At 40.8% G+C, this 24,505-nt stretch overlaps 1 protein-coding gene across 3 annotated transcripts in view; it reads right to left on the reverse strand.

Moving 5' to 3' along the window:
* MINPP1 (multiple inositol-polyphosphate phosphatase 1) overlaps positions 1-24,505 on the reverse strand; it is a 60,741-nt gene that overhangs the window by 2,035 nt on the left and 34,201 nt on the right. The window contains exon 5 of one of the 3 annotated variants that reach the window (XM_039352008.1): positions 16,426-18,476. The exons of 1 other annotated variant lie outside the window; for it this stretch is intronic. In XM_039352008.1, the coding sequence (XP_039207942.1) occupies positions 18,080-18,476 (397 nt within the window). In that variant the 3' untranslated portion in view covers positions 16,426-18,079. Of the gene's footprint in view, positions 1-16,425; positions 18,477-24,505 lie in introns of those variants that run through there. One more of the 3 variants, XM_039352009.1, reaches the window with a different exon arrangement.

A 24,505-nucleotide genomic window follows, 5' to 3' on the forward strand; every position in this document is an offset into this window, starting at 1 on the left:
TAATAATAATAATAATAATAATAATAATAATAATAATAATAATTGCCCCCAGTGAGGCACTACCTTGACGTGGTTGTGGGGCTTGTGTACTCTGAGGAAGATGAGAGCTATGCCAGAGGTTCAACCATACTGGACAGGTCTCATCAGAGGAGTCAGACAAAGAGTGTCTCTCCCATAAAAAATATGGTGAGACGTAAATTTCAGAATGCCATACCGGCTCGGACGTCGCCCGGGTTAACAAGGTCCGCACTAGATATTGGAGTTCCTGGATATCTGGTGAAAAATGGGTTACAGGACTCAGGACTGTTGGCTGAGCAACCAGGGCCAGCAGCTGCAGAACTACTGGAAGAAAAGGTGTTTACCCGTCGCAGATACACAGTGATGGAAAACAAAGAAATAATGATCTGTTACTACAGATCAAGTCCAACAAGACGAGGATATCTAAAACGAATGCACGAATTCTGGAAAGAACAACATCCAGAATCAGAAATAACAGAACAGAGACTAGCAGATCAACGCCGATTTATAACACGAAATAAAGTATTTACAGAAACAGAATTGGACGAACTGCAAAGGTTTACCCAGGGCAAAGAAATCAAAGCCTTACAAGAAGTAATTCAGAATGTAGAGGCAAACCAGGGGGAGTTGGCAGTGAAAGAATCCAGTAGAGATATACAACTGTTCTCATTTGGAAACCAGGCACCTCTTCCTCAGGAAGAACAAAACCCTCTAACTAAAGAAATAAAAGAATTGAAACAAAGAATAATTGAGCATCTAGAACAGCACAAAAACAACAGAATAAGGCTGCCTGCATTGAAGCTTGTTCCAAAGAAACAGCTAGCACAAGCATTAAAAGATGCAAATACTGCAATAGCAAGTATAAGCACCAATTCACTGCAAGAAACAAACCAACTAATGTACAGCACAGCTGCAGTTATAACAGAATACCTGGGATGCAAAATCAACAAAAAAAGAAAAACAAACAAACAGTGCACCACAAAAATGGAAGGTTAGACTAGAAAATAAGATCAGCAAGTTAAGATCACATGCAAGCAAGCTAGAACAGATGAAAGAAAAGAAGCTGAAGAACAAGAAGACCAAAGAATACCTAATCAAGAAATACCACTTAGAAACAAGGAAGATCAAGGAAGCACTGGAAATAATAAAGCAACAAATAACAGCTATAGCCAGGAAAATCAGTAGATATGAAGCTCGAATTGCAAACTATAGGCAGAACCTCCAATTTCAATCCAATCAGAAACGTTTCTACCAATCCATCAATGGAGAAACTGCAAGGAATCAGTCAGTACCTGACAAGGAAGAAACAGTGCAGTTCTGGAAGCAGATATGGGATAACCCAAAGAAATACAACAAGGATGCGGCTTGGTTAAAAGAGGTGGATGCAAATAAAACAGAAGTTGAAATGAAAGAACTAGTAATAACAACAAAAATGGTAGAAAAAAGAGCAAAGAAAATCAAAAATTGGTCAGCACCAGGTGAAGATGAACTGCATGGGTTTTGGTTGAAACATCTAACTGTTATACACCCACTCATTGCCAAGCAGTTCAACAATATACTACAAGGAGGAGAAATTGAAAAGTGGCTAACAACTGGGAAAACCTACCTAATAATGAAAAATCCAGCAAAAGGGGCAACACCAGGTAACTACAGGCCAATTACCTGCTTACCAACAACATTCAAATTACTAACTGGTGTGGTAGCTGATGCAGTACAACAGCATCTAGTTGAAAACAATCTCTTTCCACCTGAGCAGAAAGGAAACCGCCCCAATAGCAGAGGAACAAAAGATCAACTCCTAATAGACAAAATGATCTTGGAAAACTGCAAGAGAAGGAAGACCAACCTGAATGTGGCATGGATTGACTACAAAAAGGCATTTGACTCTCTGCCACATGATTGGATAATCAAGTGCCTAGAAATAACAGGAGTCAGTAGAAACATCAGAAAATTTGTGCAAAGATCGATGGCACAATGGAAGACACAGTTGCAGATCAATGGTGAGAGGCTGGGAGAGGTTAATATCAAGAGAGGAATATTTCAAGGAGATTCATTATCACCATTACTATTTGTTATTGCACTGTTTCCTCTGTCAACAATACTGAATAACTCAGGACATGGCTATCAAACATCAAAAACATCTGCCAGACTATCCCACCTCCTTTACATGGATGATCTGAAGCTGTATGGAAAAACATCATCTGAAATAGAATCGCTGCTCAACACTGTCCGTATATATAGCCAAGATATTGTAATGGAGTTTGGCTTGGACAAATGTGCCACACTTACTATCAAACAAGGAAAAATAGTGAAAACTGAAGGAATCAAGATGCCCCACGAAAATAACATTAAGAGTCTGGATGAGGAAGAATACTACAAATACTTGGGTATCCTTCAAGCTGACAACATCAAGCACACTGAAGTCAAGAAAAAGATTAGAGGTGAATACATCAAGAGAGTGAAGAAGATCTTAAAATCCAAACTCAATGGAGGAAATACCATAAAGGCAATCAACACCTGGGCAATCCCAGTCATTAGGTACACAGCTGGAATAGTGGACTGGACTCAAGCAGAACTAAAAGCAATGGATAGGCAGACCAGAAAAATAATGACAATGAATCACGCCCTTCATCCACGCAGTGACATTGATAGACTTTATCTACCAAGGCAAATAGGTGGGCGTGGAATGCTACAAGTACATCAGATGGTTGAAGAAGAAAAAATGGCTTTGGAAGAATATCTGAAGAACAATGATGAAGATGCACTGAAATTAGTATATCAGGAAGGCTTACTAACTACTGGAGAGACCAAACTGGCCTACAAGAAAGACCAAATGAAGAACAGAATAGAGGCATGGGAAGACAAAGCACTACATGGCCAATACATGAAAAAAATAGCTGGGAAAGCAGATAATAATAAAACCTGGCAATGGCTAAGAGCAGGAAAATTGAAGAAAGAGACCGAGGGACTAATTCTGGCTGCACAAGACCAAGCCTTAAGGACAAATGCATACAAAGTCAAAATTGAGAAGACAGCAACAGACAGTAAGTGCCGCCTATGCAAAGAAGCTGAAGAAACAGTGGACCACTTGGTAAGCTGTTGCAAGAAGATTGCACAGACTGATTACAAGCAGCGGCATGACAAAGTAGCAACAATGGTGCATTGGAAGATCTGCAAAAAATATCATTTGCCTGTAAGCAAAAACTGGTGGGATCATAAAATAGAGAAAGTCATAGAAAATGATAAAATTAAACTGCTCTGGGACTTCAGAATTCAAACAGACAAGCACCTGCAACATAACACCCCAGACTTAACAATTGTCGATAAGAAAGACAAAAAAGTCTGGATAGTGGACGTGGCAGTGCCTGGAGATAGCAGAATAGAAGAGAAAGAATTGGAGAAGATAACAAAATACAAAGACCTACAAATAGAAATAGAAAGACTGTGGCAAAAGCAAGCAAGGGTAGTACCAATAGTCATAGGCTCCTTGGGTGCAATCCCAAAACAACTGGAGCACCACTTGAACACCATTGGCATTGACAAATTTGCTATTAGTCAATTGCAAAAGGCGGCCTTATTAGGAACTGCTTCCATCCTGCGACGATACCTGTAATACCATCAAACATCCACATCTGCCTATCCCAGGTCCTGGGTAAGGACTCGATAGGTAGACAAAATGCCAAATCCAGTCTGAACATCTGGCTGACTGTGCGATGAATGATAATAATAATAAAAGATTAGAGGTGAATACATCAAGAGAGTGAAGAAGATCTTAAAATCCAAACTCAATGGAGGAAATACCATAAAGGCAATCAACACCTGGGCAATCCCAGTCATTAGGTACACAGCTGGAATAGTGGACTGGACTCAAGCAGAACTAAAAGCAATGGATAGGCAGACCAGAAAAATAATGACAATGAATCATGCCCTTCATCCACGCAGTGACATTGATAGACTTTATCTACCAAGGCAAATAGGTGGGCGTGGAATGCTACAAGTACATCAGATGGTTGAAGAAGAAAAAATGGCTTTGGAAGAATATCTGAAGAACAATGATGAAGATGCACTGAAATTAGTATATCAGGAAGGCTTACTAACTACTGGAGAGACCAAACTGGCCTACAAGAAAGACCAAATGAAGAACAGAATAGAGGCATGGGAAGACAAAGCACTACATGGCCAATACATGAAAAAAATAGCTGGGAAAGCAGATAATAATAAAACCTGGCAATGGCTAAGAGCAGGAAAATTGAAGAAAGAGACCGAGGGACTAATTCTGGCTGCACAAGACCAAGCCTTAAGGACAAATGCATACAAAGTCAAAATTGAGAAGACAGCAACAGACAGTAAGTGCCGCCTATGCAAAGAAGCTGAAGAAACAGTGGACCACTTGGTAAGCTGTTGCAAGAAGATTGCACAACTGATTACAAGCAGCGGCATGACAAAGTAGCAACAATGGTGCATTGGAAGATCTGCAAAAAATATCATTTGCCTGTAAGCAAAAACTGGTGGGATCATAAAATAGAGAAAGTCATAGAAAATGATAAAATTAAACTGCTCTGGGACTTCAGAATTCAAACAGACAAGCACCTGCAACATAACACCCCAGACTTAACAATTGTCGATAAGAAAGACAAAAAAGTCTGGATAGTGGACGTGGCAGTGCCTGGAGATAGCAGAATAGAAGAGAAAGAACTGGAGAAGATAACAAAATACAAAGACCTACAAATAGAAATAGAAAGACTGTGGCAAAAGCAAGCAAGGGTAGTACCAATAGTCATAGGCTCCTTGGGTGCAATCCCAAAACAACTGGAGCACCACTTGAACACCATTGGCATTGACAAATTCGCTATTAGTCAATTGCAAAAGGCGCCTTATTAGGAACTGCTTCCATCCTGCGACGATATCTGTAATACCATCAAACATCCACATCTGCCTATCCCAGGTCCTGGGTAAGGACTCGATAGGTAGACAAAATGCCAAATCCAGTCTGAACATCTGGCTGACTGTGCGATGATCGATAATAATTGTAGAGATAGAGGTCATGTAGTGTTCGTGTGCAGCACATTGCCTCGGCTCAAATACATGATCTCACCTACATGATCTCACTTAGTTCACATGATCTCACCTAGTTCACACCAACAGGATGTCGCAGAAAACTGCCCCTGGCTGGTAAATTCTTAAGGATTGACAAGGAGTATCCACCAATAAAAGTGCTGTTGCTATGTTATCTTTTGTTGCTTGGAATAACTGTATAAGAGCAATAAACACTGTGAAAGGCAGTAAGACACCTTTGCACCCTGCAATGACTGGTCTCTGATTCCTTCAAATAATAATAATAATAGTAAAGTTGGAAGGGACCATGGAGGTCATCTAGTCCAACCCCCTGCTCAGGCAGGAAACTCTATACCATTTTGGACAAAAGGCTGTCCAGTCTCTTCTTAAAAACTTCCAGTGTTGGAGCATTCACCGCTTCTAGAGGCAGGTTGTTCCACTGGTTAATTGTTCTAACTGTCAGGAAGTTTCTCCTTCTCCTAAGTTGCTTTTCCCCTTGGTTAGTTTCCACCTGTTGCTTCTTGTCCTGCCTTCAGGTGCCTTGGAAAATAGCTTGACTCCCTTTTCTTTGTGGCAGCCCCTGAGATATTGGAACACTGCTATCATGTCCCCCCTCATCCTTCTCTTCATTAAACTAGACATACCCAATTCCAGCAGCCGTTCCTTATATGCTTTAGCCTCCAGTCCCCTAATCATCTTTGTTGCTCTTCTCTGTACTCTTTCTAGAGTCTCAATATCTTTTTTACATCGCGGTGATCAAAACTGGATGCAGTATTCTAAGTGCGGCCTTACCAAGGCATTGTAAAGTGGTATTAACACTTCACATGATCTTGATTCTATCCCTCTGTTAATGCAGCCTTGCACTGTGTTGGCCTTTTTGGCAGCTGCAGCACACTGCTGGCTCATATTTAGGTGATTGTCCACTAGGACTCCGAGGTCCCTCTCACAGTTACTACTATTGAGCAAGGTACCCCCTATGCTATACCTGTGCATTTGGTTTTTCTTGCCTAAATGTGAAATGCTTTTTTCACTATTGAATTTCATTTTGTTAGATAGCGCCCAATGTTCAAATCTGTCCAGATCCTTCTGTATCTTAAGCCTATCTTCTGCAGAGTTGGCTATTCCTGCCAGCTTGGTGTTGTCTGCAAATTTGATGAGTTCTCCATCTATCCCCTTGTCCAAATCATTGATGAAGGTGTTGAAGAGCACTGGGCCCAGAACAGAGCCCTGGGGCACCCCACTACACACTTCCCTCCATGTAGATGCAGTTCCATTGAGGACCACATGTTGAGTACGGCCGGTCAGTCAGCTACAGATCCATCTGGTGGTGATGCTGTCTACCCCACACTTTTATATCTTGTCAAGTAGTAGGTTGTGATCTACTTTATCAAATGCCTTACTGAAGTCCAAGTAAATTATATCCACAGCATTCCACTGATCCACTAATTTTGTCACTTGGTCAAAGAATGCAATAAGATTTGTCTGGCATAATCTATTTTTGATGAACCCATGTGGGCTTTTAGTAATGACTTTGTTTGGCTCTAGGTGCTCACTGATTCGTTGTTTATCTTTTCCAGGATCTTCCCAGGTATTGAGGTCAGGCTGATAGGTCTGTAATTTCCTGGGTCCATTTTTTTCCTTTTTTGAAGATGGGAACTACATCAGCTCTTTTCCAGTCCTCCGGTAGTTCCCCAGTGCTCCAGGATCTTTGAAAAATATAGTTCAGTGGTTCTGAGATCACATCTGCCAGTTCCTTCAGAACCTTGAGGTGTAATCCATCTGGTCCTGGCGATTTGAACTTGTCTAGGCTTAAGCTTATATACTGCTTCACAGTACTTTAAAGCTCTCTCTAAGCAGTTTACAAAGTCAGCATATTGCCCCTAACAATCTGGATCCTCATTTTACCGACCTCAGGAGTCAACCCTGAGCCCATCAAAATCGAATTCCTGAAGTGAGCAGTGAGTTAGCCTGTAGTACTGCATTCTAACCATTGCACCACCATGGCTCAAATAGCAGAGAACAAATCGTTGTCCAGACATTTTAAGAGTGCTATTTAAAAAAAGAATCAAGCACTTCAGGCCACCTCCATTTGCTTTCATGATTGTTAATGTGATTTTTTTATTTTGACATTTTTAATAATTTGGAATATGATATTTTCAATTTCTAAAAATGGACCCACAGAGTTGTACAAACAATATTATATAGAGGTAAACAATCTTTCTTTACTAATCACTCTTAGCAGAACCAAAATCTTGCAGTTTTTTTCAAAATAGTATTAGAGCACCCTGACCCTTACAGTTGGCTAAGCAAATCTTTTGTTTGCATGCGTGAATGTGTAATTTTGGGGATCTCCTACAATACAGTCATTTTTCTGCTGTATAAGGGCAGGTTCAAGTCACATGAATATGTTTTCTGTCCATGAAAGGCAGGTGGCAAATGCTCTGAAGGTTTCATGCCATGACATTGTGAGAAAATAACATTTAAATCAAGTGCAGGGAACAAAATAGGAGCAAGACATGCAATCAAGAATGGGATTGCCAGGCATTTAAATGCAACTATAACGCTTAAGTGAGATTAGGCCGCAACAACGCTGACACACATTGATTTCACAATGCCTGCATGATTTATACACCAGGAACTGGTAGCAAGATTGAGCCACATAATTTCCCCTGCTACAGATTGGCTTAGTTCCAAAGGTAGGAGCCGAAATATTGCTAACTGAACATCTGTTTACATTTATCTTGGGAGATTATGCTGAGGGCATTAAGTATAATCTTGAAAAAATATTCATTTGGAAACTTTGGAGAGATACACATAACAAATTCAAATTAGGGCTATTCAGGCCTATTGTCCTTGACAGAATATTGCATCATCAACCAGCAGGAAATTTGCAAAGGAAGTTGTCGGTTTGGTGAAGGAATTACTGGCACTGAGATGAGTGGGCTAGAAACAAACTAGTACTTAAAAACTATTTGCGGTCCTCTGAAACTGAAATGTTATTACTGCAACATGAAATCTTTAGGCAATATTTTCCCAACATTCACATGAAAATATTTATTTCAGCTTATTGTCAAATATGGGCATAAATACTGCAGCCTAAATCCTGTGCTGTAGCTTATCCCAGCTGCGCACCATCATTTAAACACACCCAAAGACTTCTATGAACTTAATGAGACCTCCTTTGCAATTTATCTCCTTGCTTCAAATACTTACCAACTAAGTTCCGACTTACCTTTGAAACTTCCCAGTGTTAAAAATACCATTGAGGTGAAGGTTCCCCATCCAAACCAAGAACCATGAAAGTCTAGACGAAAATGTCTACTTACCATGGCAGTAACAAATGTTCTGTCAGCTGATCTTCTGAGATATAGATTTAAAATAAAATAGGAAATTGAGAACCCTGAATAAATCAATTGCTAGCTAAGCAGAATCCATTTTTTTTAATGGATTCCCATCTCCAGTTTCCAGATTCCATGGTATTGCCATTTCATTTATTTTACAGGCTTCCCTGTTTCTCTTATCCAACTAAAAGATAAAAGGGATCAGTTTAGCTTCTCAAGCATAATGTAACGTAATGTAATGTAATATAATATAATGTAATGCTGGCTGGGGAATTCTGGGAGTTGAAGTCCACACGTTTTTAAGTTACCACGGTTGAGAAGCACTGGTCTAGATAGCAGAGATATTTGGACAGTTAATTTTTGACTAATTGCAATTGCTTTTTTTGATGGGACAAAAATTAAGTGCGCCCTTGTTGGATCTGTTATATCATAGAGGTGGGGGAAGGGAGAAGTTAACAGGGAAAAAATGAATGCAAAATCTATATTTTCATGCTTGGAAAGCTAAACAAATACCTTTTATCTTTTAATAGAATAAGAGAAACGAGGAAGCCAGTAAAATAAATGAAATGGCATTCTCAAAGAATTTGGAACCGATAGTGGGAATCCACTAAAAAAAAAAGGATCCTGCTTAGCTATCCATGAATTTATTCAGTGTTCTCAGTTTCCTATTTTATTTTAATCCAGATCTCAGAAGGTCCAGCTGACAGATCATTTGTTACTGCAATTAGCAGCACTTCTTTTTGTGACGCTTTTTTGTCATGTACTTTTCCTGTTATCTGGAGCATAGCTGGAAAATACAAGATGTGGCAATTTCTATAATGCACTGCTGTAGGAGGAACTACGGTACATAGCACTGAGACATGCTTACTTCAATGGCTCATTTAAGCTGTATTGGAATAATAGCACACCTGGTATCCAGCAGAGATTTTTGGGACCAAGTTTATCTTGGTATATTTTGCAACTAGCTGGAATGGCAAAAGAGAGAAAGGAAAAGGACCCATAAACATTTCCCCCTAATCTGAAAAAGTCTGTAATGATAGAAATTAATAATGCATTATTAATAGGAGGGCGCTTGGTTTGAGAAAGCTGCTATAAACCAAGAGGAATTCTAATGTCTGGCTTATCTAGATAGTCAGAGAGGATCAAAACAACATGTGAATGAATGTCTCTAAGCTTTTTTATTTTGTGTAGGAGCTCTGCAGTAAGTGATGCATTCATGTTGCATAAGCATTTCTTTTTCTGTTCGGCAATGATTTTCAAAATTCTACTATTTTAAGAAAGCCAGTTTGGTGGTAGTAGTAGTAGTAGTAGTAGTAGTAGTAGTAGTTAGGGCATCAGGTTAGAAATCAGGAGACTGTGCGGTCTAGTCCTGCCTTAGGTACAAAGTCAGTTGGGTGACCTTGGGTCAGTCACTTTCTCTCAGCCCTAAGAAGGAAGCAATGGCAAACGTCTTGTGAAACACCTTGCCAAGAAAACTGGAGAGACTTGTCCCAGCAGTTTCTGAGATTCAAACATGACTGAATAGAAGGAAAAAAACTCCTGCAGTTTAAGGAACTGTGGTTGAAGGAACTACAGAAGAAATATCATAGGGATATTGTTATTAATAAGAATCAAAATATCCATTGTATTCCGGAACTTATCCCTGATAAATCATTTCAGCAAAGCTGGTTAAGATGTCTTTATCTCTTCTGGTTCTATTGAAATTAAAGTCAATGGAAAGAGAAAATAGAATATGTATGCATACAGATAGCCCTCTACTTACAACCATTCATTTAGTGACTGAAGTTACAATGGCAGTGAAAAAAGGGACTTATGACCTCTGTTCACATTTATGATTGTTACAGCATCCCCATGGTCACATGATCAAAATTCAAACACTTGGCAACTGGCATGCATTTATGACACTTGCAGTGTCCTTGGTTCACGTGATCACATTTTGTAATCCTGTAACAAGCAAAGTCAACAGGGAAGCCAGATTCACTTAACAACTGTGTTACTAACAACTGTAGTGATTCACTTAACAACTGTGGCAGGAAAGGTCATAGAATGGGACAAAATTCACTTTCTTGTTTAGCATGGAAATTTTAAGCTGAATTGTGGTCATTAAGTCAAGAACAACCTGTATAATTGCATACCTGGGAGCACAAATCCCAGAACGTTGGCCACCCATTCTTTTCTACTTTCTTCATAAGAACTTTTGCCACACGACAAAGCAGCTATTGTTTCAAATAGATTGATTATAATAATAAATGTCCTTATGTTTAAAGCAAACAATTACAGTCATTGTTATATAAAACAGCTGGAAGATTTTTCAGAAATATGTACAGAAGGCGTGAGGCTGTGTTCTTGTAAAAAACATGTCCTGTCACTAAAACATTTACAATACTTTACCAGCAGTAGATCACACCTATTATATTGCTTTTGGAAAAACTTTAATGTTCCAAGAAACTTAACAGACAATAAGTCAAAGCTGGGTAACTTGGGGTCCTTCAGATGTTACTAAACCAGAACTCCAGTCAAGCCTGACAAATTAATTTTACCTAGTCATTTTATTGGAAGTATTTATATTTTTTTAAGTTTTAATTTTTAAAAATCTGAGTACAGTTTGCAGTAGTTATAAAAGTGTTACGACAGCACAGGAATGGTGGTTCATTAACTGACTCAATACTTACAGATAAACCTGAGTTGCTGTCATGATTATTGCACACTAAATTCCCATGTCATGTGGGTTAGTTAGTTATGCAGTAAACATTATTCATCCAATGAATACAGATCCCAGAGTGTATTAGTAGCAGCAGGGCTTTTTTTCTCATAGAACGCCCAGAACGGAGTTCCGGCACCTTTTTTGGATGGAACCTTGTAGGGTAGGCAAGGCGGGTTGTATGACGTGTGTGAGTTCCAGCACTTTTTTTTTTTTTTTTTTTACAAAAAAAGCACTGAGTAGCAGTAAGTTGCTAACTGAATCTTATGTATTTGGTAGCTGTAGTTATGGTTTCCTTCCATTTCATGCTTCCATCATGTCAATCTCTATTTTGTTTGTGGTGTTTACTGTAATAATTTCTTTTCTAATCAAATCAGTTGAGAATATGTGTTCCTTTTAAAGACCAAATCGAATTAGCAAGGAAAGAGCAGGAGGTAGATAAAAAAGAATGGAATGATTGAAGATGTTCTATTAGGGGAAAAACCCCTGTTGTTGTCTGCTTAGCACCTAAAAGTGGTGGTCAGAGAACACCACAAATCTGGGTTAACTGTCTTCAGTGCCTTTCCAACATCAGCACTTCCAGAAGAGAAGAACTTGTGAAGCTTTAAAGATGCTCAAATTGCAGGTCTCACTGGTTGCCAGCAGGGAAATTAATGGCCAAAGATAAACAAAACTGCCTAACATTTAAAGGATTCAGATCTCCAAGTTACAAGCTAGAGAGATAATTTATATTTCTTTGTTCTTGCTGGTTGGGGAATTCCAGGAATTGAATTCTATACATTTTAAAGTTGCCAAGTTTGAAAAATCGTATTTTTACAGTCAGAATTTTTTCATTATTGCATCTGGTCCATCAGTTGACCCACCTCAATACTCAGTTTGCTAACCTAAGATGACCCAAGTGCTGCTGCATGGTGGAGCGAGCTCCTATCATTAACTCCAGGTCCTGCTGACTTAGCAGTTCAAAACTGACTAATCATGAGTAAATAGATATGTACTACTTTGATAGGCATTAACAGAGACCTGAAAGGAGCTTCCAAATGGGAATCCTCTGGGCAACGGTGATGTCACTGGCTAATCTTTTCATCCTGGAAGCACCTCAATACTTCTGATATGAAAGCAACAGCAGCCCGACATATACAAAAGTGCAGGTCCCGATTAGTAAGTGAAATCGACTTCTGTGTAATGTATAGAATGTGACAGAATGCTGCATTCTAAATACAATCTGAAAAAAAAAATCTCTTCCTATTATTCAAGGAGGGAAGAAGCCTTCCCAAAGATTAAGCAGAACATTTACTAGGCAATGTATATTAGAAGCACAAGAAAAATGACAGATATACGAATAGAAGAAAATGGGAAAAAAGGCAGCAGAAAGATTTCTGTGAGCACTTTGGTACCTTGTCCTAAAAGCAATAGAACATCCATACCTTTGAGCCTCTTGCTTTTTTCCTCAACTGAGCAGAGCTTGACTTCTAAGTGACAGCCCTGAGATATTTATCTATTACCTTTCAGCATGTGAAAAATTATGATTGCTAATATGAATTCTGCTGATGCTCTGTCAGGTTCAATCCAGGTCTGCCAGTTTAAAGTGCAAGATGAGAAGTATTGGCCCCATAGTGCAAAAGGATATATAAATTAAAATCTGGATCTACATTAAATTACATTGTCTCACTTTCTATACATGTATTAACTAAGCACATGTCATGTAACTGAGTTTATCTGAAAGTAGCCTCCCAATTCTACTTTTAATAAGTGATTAGATTGGAGAAAGATGCAGCAATGTAAACATACAAGCATTGGTCAAAGTTCATATTTATTTTTTCAAATTTTTAACTTGATAGTTCAGATACATAATTTGGCCCTAGTATCTCTCCTCTATATTGAGAATAATACTCTGAAAGTAAGTGGGACTTCCTCATAGCTCGATTAGCTATTTTCTCATTCAAATAGGTGTTTATTGCTTTTAAGTCCCTACTTTGCATTTCCACGGAGCATAAAAGCACCAAAAGGTTTTTCCTGCTTCAGAAATGCTTCTCTTGCTCAAGGAGATTCTCCAGCCATTCTTTGTTAGTCGTCACTTGAATCAGATCTCCACAGCTCTTCCTTGTTTTAAACACGTAATCCATTTTTATAGAGAAGTTAACTCCCATGACCAACATTTGTTTATGTGTCAATAAATCAGTGTTGGTTCTTAGTGTCCACACAGATACTTTAAACCTTTTCCAGGTTGATCTGTGTCCAACCTGGCCCTTCAGGTCTTCCAACAGTCTCAGTAATCTATCTTAATTAAACATTTCCATTATGATGAAAAGGGACTGTTACATAACATGTTGTCATGAATGTTAAACTAAGGTGACCAACTTTTTTACAATGAAAAGGAGGACACAAATAAATTGAAGAAAAAAATATCGTAAATTAAACATTTTATTCATTGCAACAATAATACAGAATACACTATAATATGATAAATGCATAATAAAAACCCCACCCATGGTGCACCCGGCCTTGGCGCCCTCCTCTTGTGACGGCGAAGTGGCTGAGGACACGGAGGAGGCGGCCGGGCCGGGGGTGGCGGGGACCCCCGACGATGCTGCAGTGGCCGCCACCGGAGCCGCTGCCTCCCGTCCTGCTCCCTCCCCACCCGTTTGGCTGAAGATGCGGCGGGGGCGGCAGCTGGGCTGGGGGTGGCGGGGACCCCCAACGATGCTGTAGTGGCCACTGCCATGCCGCCGCCGCCACCGGAGCTGCTGCTTCCCATCCTACTCCCCCTCCCCACCCGTTTGGCGCTGTCTGCCTTTTGTTTTCTCTCTCTCTCTCCTCACCTGGAGAGAGAGGGGGAGAGAAAGAGAGAGAGAGGAAAGAGAGAAAGAGAGGAAAGAGAGAGGAAAGAGAGAGAGAGAGGAAAGAGAAAGAGGAAAGAGAGAAAGAGAGAGAAGAAAGAGGAAAGAGAAAGAAAGAGAGAAAGAGGAAAAAGAAAGAGAGAGGAAAGAGAGAAAGAGAGGAAAAAGAGAAAGAAAGAAAGAGAAAGAGAGAGGAAAAAGAAAGGGAGAAAAGAGAAAGAGAGAGGAAAAAGAGAAAGAGAGGGAGAGAGGAAAGAGAAAGGGGGAGAGAAAAGAGGGAAAAAGAGAGGAAAGAGGGAAAGAGAGGAAAGAGGGAGAGAGAGAAAGAGGAAAAAGAAAGAGAGAGGAAAGAGAGAAAGAGGAAAGAGAGAAAGAGAGAAGAGAGAGGAAAGAGAGAAAGAGAGAGAGGAAAGAGGGAAAGAGAGAGAAAGAGAAAGAGGAAAGAGGGAAAGAGAGAAAAGAAGAGAGAGAGAGAGAGAGAGGAAAGAGAGAGAAAGAAAGAGAAAGAAAGGGAGAGGAAAGAGAAAAAGGAAAGAAAAAAGAGGAAAGAGAGAGAGGGAGAGGAAAGAGAGAGAGGAAAAAGAAAGAGAGAGAGAGAGATCCTTTTGACATCTAAAATGAAGATAACACTGCATATATCCTTTTTTACCTTTATTTTATATATATACACACAAACACATATACATACATACATACATACATACATACATACATACATACATAATATATATATTAAAGGTAAAAAAGGATATATGCAGTGTTATCTTCATTTTAGATATCAAAAGGGTTTTGTGGCTCCCAGTGTCTTGTTTTTGGTGAGAAACGTGTCCAAGTGACTCTTTGAGTGTTTTGGGTTGCCTACCCCTGAACTAGGAGATGGTGTAGTTGGGTAGCAGGGAGGGGTGCAAAGTTTGCCGGCCGGGTGTTTTGGCGCGCTCAGCAGCAATTCCTATTGGCTTTCGAAAGCCAATAGGGGGAGTAGCACAGCTCATGCAAAAATTGAAAAAAAAAACCATCAAAAAAAGGTGCCAGAACGCTGTTCTGAGCATTCTATAAGAAAAAAAAGCCCTGCAGATTAGTTTTCAAATATCGAAAAGGAGGACATGTAGGAGGACACTTTTCGAGGGAGGACAGAACTCACAAAAGGAGGACTGTCCTCCCTAAAGGAGGACGGTTGGTCACCTTAGTTATACAGATATGATGATCTCAGGATTTTGTTTTTAAGTGAAACTGATGAAATATGCTTTCAGAACAATTCCATCTGTACCAATGGGATTTACATTTGACAAGAGCAAACTGTTTTTAGGTATGAGGAAAGAATTTCAATAACACTTTAAAAACTTTGAAAACAATCTGTGTCCATCTAAACCTGTTTAAAGCAATGCTTTAAACGCTTTTCTACTTTTAGAGAATGAAAAGAGAAGCACTTCTAACTGCAAACTTTACACCAGGTTGAATCTCCTTTTTTTCAGGACCATAATTGATTTAAACAAATGCAAAGTTAGGTGGTAAACATTTTAGGTGTTACTCACTTCCTTTCTCTTGCCCCTAATGGATTATTTATAAAGCAGAAATAATGTAATAATGCCTTTGCCAAGTACTATAAATGGAATAAATCTAGACATAGTTTTCATGTACTTTATGTACTTTCTATCAAGTATTTTGTACATAACATTGCAAATTCCACAGCTATAAAAATTGTCACCAGAGAGGAATAAGGAGAGAAGGAACAAAATGCAACTTCAAGCATAAAAGGAAGTCCTTTCTCTCTTACCAATAATTATCCTCAACTGAGTTTATTTTTCATGAGTGAATGGGAATAGGAGCTCTCTTGCAGAGAGAAAGGCTTAGTGAATCCCATTCACTAAGTCCCTGCATGAAATCTGCTGTCTTCCCACACTCTACCTTTTTTTATTGCCAATGTGTGTCCTGGCGTCCATCTTCACCTTTAATCCGCATCAAATTCCCACACAAAGCAGATCAAGCAGAAAATAGTAATTAAACATGTTTGAATTTAACTTGCATAACTGACTGCTTCACAATCTTAGCTATACTTGAACTTCTTGATCCATCATAACATTTCCCTCACATGGCTAAACCTTAATATAAAAGTGTTATACTGCCAATATAATATACTGTCAAATGACAATGAACTTAAGTCATATGATGAGTTATCTTGTTTAACAAGGATTTGCAAAAGAAAAGGCTGAATTGCAAGAAGAGAATTACACACCTCTTGAAGCCTTATCCAGTTTACATTCAGTAACATATTTAACACACATGCTGTATTCCATTTAATGGAAGACCACAAAAGGAATTAAACTGTTCTAAAATCAAAGCAGCTATGAGTCATTTGCATATAATAATGATTTTAATTGTACTAGTAGGTTTAATGATCAATGTTATTCTCAAACAGACTTCAAGTTAATGTCAGTTCTTAGCAACCACAGAAACAAGTTTTTCTCCAACCTGGTTCTTCCAATCTTGCAGCAGTGCACTCATCACTACTGTAAGTCTATCCACCTTGCTGTGTCATCCTTTTCTCTTTCCTTCCATCTTGATCAATAGAGCCATCATTGCAGACTCATTTCCTTTAATTACTTTCATTAAAAACCTTACATCTAAAAGCAAGTTTAAAATCCCTTTCTTCAAAATCTATTGTAAGGCATCTTCTAATTTAATCCACTTAATTCAAATTGGTTTTCTTAAGATGTATAAACTGATTTAAAATTAACTCTAATCTGATTTGTGCTTAAACATGACACCCCTTGCTTTGGATGTCTGATCTTATATATATAGCCGTGCCTCTTAAAATACATGATTTTAAGGTAGCATCTGTTGTTCACATATGATTCTTTAAAAGAAGAATCTAAAAATATCTTCTTGATAAAATGAATCCAGCATGCTGGATGGGAATTCTGGGAGTTGAAATCCACTCATTTTAAAGTTGTCAAGTTTGAAAAATACTGATTTACACAGTCAGAAGATATACCTTTTAAAGATTAATGAGAAATATCACAAAAGCACCATATGCAAGTTATACAAATCTTTATAACTTGTAATATAACCTACTCTATAAACAGCAATTGGCAGCTAACTGCCCTTGGATTGCAGGCAGTCTTAATAACTTGTATTTGTCCCCCTACAATTATGAGATTGAACTGCAGAGATACAGAAGCAAGATGGCCTTCATTTCAAAAGTGTGAGATTGGATTTGGGGTTTGAAGTGATGTTTCGGAGTTAGAATGGTAGACGTTTACTTCCCAAAGATCTCACACTCCCATTCTCACTGTTTAAGCCCTCTCTTTCACACCCAAAACAGATTAAATTTCAGGCAATTTTTCAAGTTTTGAAAAGATCACCGGCTGTACAGAATGACTTTATCTTTTTTGGATCCTGAACAAAATCCACTAATTCTTCACCTTCAATATGAATACAGAAGGCGGCAATTGGAATAGTTAAATACCAAAACTGGAATGACCTTTATCCAAATGGCAAGTTCACAAGCCCTCTTTTTCTGATCCTAGAAGATGAACATTATTACCGGACAAAGTCTACCATTAAAAATAAATGACTGAATCATGGAATGGTCAGTTACTACTTTGCTGTCCAAATGTATGCCAAACCTCTGAAATGTGATACAGAGAAATAAATATTTAGACAATTCACATGGCTGCAAAATTCCCCTGAGACTGACAGGAATATGTGAAAGAACCTTGGAATTGAAAGTAAGAAATACTTGTTGAAATCCACCTTTTTTTTTTTACAAGTTAGCATTCCAGCAGCCATTTTTCACCATCATTAATCACAGTAATCACAGCCAGTGCAATGGAGTAAGCTGAGTGCTGAACACTATGTCATTACTTTTCAATCATTTCTGATTTAGGAAAGGGAGAGAGAGTTATTTTTCATGAAAAGAGCAGTTTGTTTCAAGCTTTGGAAATATCCAGGATGCCTTTTTTCAGGCTCCAGGTTTGATGCCATTTTTAAAAATTGCAAATATATATTTAAGGACTTTTTAAAACACTGCAGCATCTGCAATGTACCAGTCTTAATAGCAAAAACATTATGATTTGCCAAATTATGCACACGCTGAAACACTGGTGATCTTTTTTTATGATGTCTCTTTATAATGAATTAATGGTAGTACCATTTTTCTTGATACTGCACACTTCTGCAAACTCACAATTCTGAAGGAAATATTTGTAATGGTTTTTCAGTTTGGTGTACAAAGAAACTGTTTTTCCTGAGTAGGTAAAAGGCAGGAGCTTCTCGTTTAAAAGAATCTGAACCTTATACTCATCTTTAGGAGATCTAGCTTGATCACAATGATAAAGCACAAATAACAAATTGGCAGCATAAGGGACAATACGGCCACTACGGAACTTGCGTTTTGACTGACTGTGATAGTTGCTGGCATTAAGAGGCACTTTGTCTTTAAAATAGCCCATGAGTGCGAGAAGTGGCTGAAGAGTCTCTGCATGTCCAAATTGGATGATCACTGGTGAAGAAATAGGTTTTGACCTGGAAAGTTAAAAAGTCAAGAAAGAAATGATTACTCAAATTTATCCAAGTTTGGATGAATATGAAACTACTGTTTTGTTACTAGGTGCTGTAGTCAAATCTGCTAATAGAAAAACTAGATTTAATGATAGTGATTCGAAGCTAAGATGATCAATTTAGTTGAAAAAGGTCATGCTTTGATCAAATAATACATTTAAATAATGGTCAGTTCCTCAAAATAGGGCTAATTTTTAAAACCCTACCCAAAAAAACAATGACAAAGTCTCTAGCAGACTACAGAGGCCAGTTTCCTGAGCTGTTTGCAGAGCACCTGGCCATTTCATTGGAGACACTGCCACAAATCAAGGCAGTAACCAGTACACACTATGATTCTTTCCCCCCATGCTATCCCAATATTCATAGCTGCTAAGTCGTGTTCTGTTTCTAATACTATATCAGAAAAATTCATGTGACTTGGTTAAAAGTCTGCTATGCATTTTCATAATCCCCCACCTGTACTGTATCCTTATTTTCCCCAAGGTGATCCACTTACCTCTGCTTAGAAATCTATAGTGAGAATTATTCCCAATTCCCTTTTCTCTGACTATGCCCATGTTTTTTTTCTATTATTATGGTTAGTGACACAGTCAGCCAGATATTTAGATGGCATCTGACATTTTTATCCACTTGTCAAGTAATTCCCAAGGACCTGGAATAGGCAGATGTTTTTGTTTAATAATATTAAAGATAATGTCACAGAATGGAAGTTGTTCCATGTAAATCTGTCTTTTGCAATTGACTGATGGTGATTTTGCCAATGCCAATAGTGTTCAAGTGGCCCTCCAGATGTTTTGGAATTTCATAGGGCATCTTGATTCCCTCAGTTTTCACTATTTATCCCCTATTGTTTGTAAGGGTGACACATTTGTCCAGTATCTTGGCTGCATATATGTAAAGTCTTGAGCAGCAATTCTATTTCAGATAGTCTTTTTCACAGAGCTTCAGTACATATTGTTATTATTATTTTAGCCTGCCTTTATAAAAGTATATTGTGGTCAACTCAAAGTGGTGAATGCATCTGCCTATTTTTCAATGAACCTGTGAATGGGCTAGGCTGAGAAGGAGTGACTGGCCCAAGTCACCCAACCTGCTTTCGTGCTTAAAAGAAGCCTAGAACTCAGTGTCCTGTTTTCTCGCCCAGCATCTCAACCATTACACCAAACTGACTCTTTACATATTTATATCTCTAAAGGCTTGATAATATGTGCAGATACAGCTTGTCCTTACTTTAAGAAATGCCTAAAGTCCTAGTTGCGTTCTTTTCATCCATTTATTTATTTATTTATAGGACTCATGTGGCTGTCTCTCACATACAACGACTAGGCTGCTCAGCAATCCATAAAAACAAAGGTATCTCCCTGCTAGGGTATCTTATGATATTCTTGTCTATGATTTCCTTTTATGTATTTCTAATTTCTTTTGTTCCATCTAATTATTGCATCCATTGTCCCTTGCTTCACCACAAAATGCCTCTTTGAGAGCAGACATCGTTTTCCTTTAAATGCTTTTCAATATGCATTTTTTCTAGGGGTCTGCCACATTTAGCTAAGGTGAAAATGCATCCGCTAGCCCTTCCATTAGATTATAAATAAGCTCTTCATGCAACCTTTCGAATTTTGTGAGTTTGTATCATCAAAACAGATGATACAAAGTCTGTATGCTGCAAAGCATTACAGTGACAGTACAATATAAAATATTGTAAATACATACTTAAATGAAATCTTGCATTACTGTGAGCATATTTTCCAATCTGTAGTTCATTGCTATGACTAAAAACCTATATGTTGAGTCCATTTTTACATTCTGGGGGTTTCTAAGTATACGGATAAACCACATCCAAAGTGGGTTTTTTTTTTTAACAGCCTAATGTGATTTGTGCACTAATACTTCGTTTAAAGTTTCTGAATACAATATAGATTAGTGCACAGATTATTGAGATTTGTAGTGGATACAAATCAGAAACCAGCCTTAATCCTTCCTATCCTGGTACTCTTTAAATGTGGTAGAGTATGACTCCCTTTATCCAATCAAGCAGTCAAAGCCCATTCAGACTGTTAGATAATGAGATTTGAAGGGCAGGGAAGTTTGGCCAGCGCTAGATGTATTATCAAGGCTAAAGTTTGTAGCTTACTGTTCCCAAACAAACCAGATAGTAAACTAGGAAGGCCTTGTTATTTGAGATTGATCCAATAAATTATCCAGTTCAGATGATATATTAAAACAAATTACTTCTGGTCTGTGGAGTCCTTGATGCTCTCTGACTTTGATTGTTTGCTTAGGGCACAGGTTGGCAACCTGCGGCTCCAGAAATTCCTCTGCCATTTGCAGAAAGAGAGAGACAGAGAGGCACTTGCGCGTCTCTCTCTCTCTCTCTCTCTCTCTCTCTCTCTCTCTCTCTCTCTCTCTCATGTGGACTTGCCCCCTCGCGGGGCTCCTGATTGACCCTGCACCCGGATGCCCCGCCTCCTGGAAGTAGCGCGGCCAGGAAGTCCCTTTCCCGGGCTGGGCCTATCCGAGGCGTATGTGGCCGGGGAGCCACACAGGGAAGCCTGGGATCTCTATTGGGAGTGGCCCGCTGGAACCTCCACTGAGCGGGCCAGCCCTCCCGTAAGCCACAACCCCGAGGGAGAGCAGTCCCTGCTGCCGGGAAGGCGCGCTGGAGTCCCGGGTGCCAGGAAGGAAGAGGGAGACGCAGCAATGGCAGGAAAGGAGAGCCTCCTCCCTGGGGCCCGGCGCCGGCAGTGACTTCCTTACCCTCCTCCTCCTCTTCTTCTTCCTGCTTCCCCCTGGGCGGCTCGGGTGGGTACCAGGGTTAAGAAGGACACCTAGTGGGTCAGCCGGCCGGCAAAGCAGCTAGCAGGGGCCGGTCAGGCAGAGCAGCCGCAGCATCATGGCCAGGGCCAGTGGGCCACGCGGCACCAGCCCCTGCAGCGGCCTGCCGTGGCTACATCAGATGGGCGGAGGGCAAGCCTGGGCAGCACAGAGTCCCGGTTGAGGCGGCGGCAGCTTCTACGCCCTCCTCCTCCTCCCCTTCTTCCTCCTGCTGCCCCCCAAGTGGCTTGGGTGGGTGCCGGGGCAACAGGGGCGCCAGCTGGGCCAGTGGAAGGCTGGCACGGGCCTGTCAGGCAAAGCAGCTGCAGCATTGTGTCCAGGGCCAGCAGGCCACGGAGCACCAGCCCCTGCAGCGGCCCGCCGCGGCTACATCAGATGGGCGGAGAGCGAGCCTAGGTAGCGCAGAGTCCCGGCTGGGGCGGCAGCGGCTTCCTCGCCCTCTTCTTCCTCCTGCTGCCCCCTGGGTGGCAGTCCCAGCGGGGGCAGCAGCCAGCAGGCGCATCGCTCCCTGGGCCATCCCCGGGCTGCTCCCTGGGCAGCCAAGTCAGCCACACTTCTCCCCGAGCAGGTCCGCGTGGCAGTCCCGGCTGGGACGGCCGCCACATCGCTCCCTGGGCCGCTCCCAGGGCATCCAAGCTGGCCACGTGTCTCCCCGGGCCAGGCGGCAGTTCCGGTGGCCAGCAAGGACATTGCTCCCTGGGCTGTCCCCAAGCCGCTCCCTGGACAGCCAAGCCGGCCACCATCTCCCCAGACCAGTCCGTGATGCCCTGAGCACATTTCAGCGCCTTCTGCTGCCTCCTGCCCCCCTCCCCGCCCCTTTGGCGCTGTCTGCCTTTCGTTCTCTCTCTCCTCATCTGGAGAGAGAGAGAGAGAGAGAGGGAGAGGAAAGAGAGACAGAGAGAGAAAGAGAGGGGGGCAACTTGTTCTGGGGAAGAACCAGTGGGGTGGGCAAGGTGAAGTAAGTCAAAAGATGCGGAACCTTGGTGCTAACATCTCCCGAACACATGTATCCCTGCCACAGACTCGGCTTATCTGCCCTCACTCTCTCCTCTCTTTCTAAGGACGAGGCTGCTCGCTTCAAATGATTGGCTACCGAGGCCCAGGAGCCAGACAGGCAGGCAAGTCTCGACCGCAGCATTTTGTTGCTGTCTTTTGCGTGCACTAGCCTGAAGATGACGAATGGGACTTCATCGAAACGTCGCCAAGACACTTCCAATTTTACGCGGGAGAAAACCCGAATAACCAAAGACCTACATACAAACACCCACGAAAACCTCAGAAAACATATATATATATATATATATATTCAATAATGATGGTGAAAATGCGACTCCCGGGCATAATTATAAATGAAATGAATAAAGCGCGTTCACCAGGAGAGTTTAAAGTTAAAATACTTTAATTAAAGTATTTTACTATATTAAAAGGTTGCCAAGCTTTCGTTGGGAAAACTCCCCAACATCTTCAGGGCTGAGAGACCGTTTCTAACAAGGTGATTCAAACGGGTTCCATAGACGTCTGCACGTGGTTCCTAGACTGTGCTAGCATTCCCTGCTGAACAGCTGATAGGTGGGAGGGGGAATCAGAGTAAAGATTTCTTCTGTCGTTCTCTCGAGCACTTTTGTTCACATTTCCGTCGACCTCAGGGGGTATTGTCAAAGTTATGTTCCGCCCTCTCCCGGCAGTATTGGCTCTCGTTGCAGTGGGGGGATTTAGTTTGATGTCATTGTGTATCCTACCATGGAGGCGGGGCTTCATCGGCTGCAATTTAACATCTTTCCTCTGCTGCGTGCTCCCGTATTTATCTTCGCTCGCATGTACAAGCATCAACTGGATGTGGTATTTTTCAATGTTTGAATCATCCTCCTCCATCATGGTGTCCCCCATGCTCATCTTCCCTCGTAGGTCAATATTCAAGTTAAATCCCCCCCATTTCTGTGAGCAAAAGTCTGTTGGTATTTGGGCAGATTCCCCGCTCATGTTACTTTCCCTTTTATCAAGCGAACGGGTCGTCATCACATGTTTTTTCTCCCCTCTCTGTATGGGATATCCACCTTTATTATTATTATGGGTAGTGCTAAATTTAGTGGTTCTATCCTCAAATTTCTTAAGCGCTCCAATGTCATTATTGTTGTTTTCTCCAATTAAAGGGGGTGTGGTTTCCTCTTGATATTGTTGGGGGGTTTCTGGGTAGGCTATATCAGATTGTTTCTGGTAGGGAGGAGGTGTAGCTCCTGGTTTAGAATGTTGTGGATGTTGATTGTAAGGTTTGTGATATAAAGGATGATGGTTTGAGTTCCATTTTCGTAGCGCTTGTTGTGCTGGGTGCAAGTCAATGTGACGATTGATTGAGTTGTTATTCGAGAACCAGGCTTCTTTTAGCAGCCGACCTCCCTTCGTGGCATCACTGGCTATGATAAGGGTGTTATTGAAGTCAAACTGATGGCCTTGTTGTGCCATATGCATCCAAAGTTGTGAGTGTGGTTCGCCTCGTTTTATGGCCAGTTTGTGTTCGTGGAGGCAAGTTTTCAAGCGTTTGGCTGTTTCTCCCACATAGTTGCCTTCTTAGTTTTTGCAGTTGATCTTATAAACAATAGCAGATTTCTCCATGGTAGGTAGGGGGTCCTTTGGACGCATAATTTTTGATCGTAGGGTTTGGTTAGGTTTGTGAGCTACTTCTATACCATGGGGTGCTAGTAGTCTGGCTGTGGCCTCTGAGATGTTACTTATGTATGGGAGGGAGACTTTTGCTCACAGAAATGGGGGGGATTTAACTTGAATATTGACCTACGAGGGAAGATGAGCATGGGGGACACCATGATGGAGGAGGATGATTCAAACATTGAAAAATACCACATCCAGTTGATGCTTGTACATGCGAGCGAAGATAAATACGGGAGCACGCAGCAGAGGAAAGATGTTAAATTGCAGCCGATGAAGCCCCGCCTCCATGGTAGGATACACAATGACATCAAACTAAATCCCCCCACTGCAACGAGAGCCAATACTGCCGGGAGAGGGCGGAACATAACTTTAACAATACCCCCTGAGGTCGACGGAAATGTGAACAAAAGTGCTCGAGAGAACGACAGAAGAAATCTTTACTCCGATTCCCCCTCCCACCTATCAGCTGTTCAGCAGGGAATGCTAGCACAGTC

This window comes from Crotalus tigris, unplaced genomic scaffold, assembly GCF_016545835.1.
Source record: "Crotalus tigris isolate CLP2741 ecotype Arizona unplaced genomic scaffold, ASM1654583v1 scf7180000018396.560290, whole genome shotgun sequence".
Taxonomy (NCBI): Eukaryota; Metazoa; Chordata; class Lepidosauria; order Squamata; family Viperidae; genus Crotalus; species Crotalus tigris.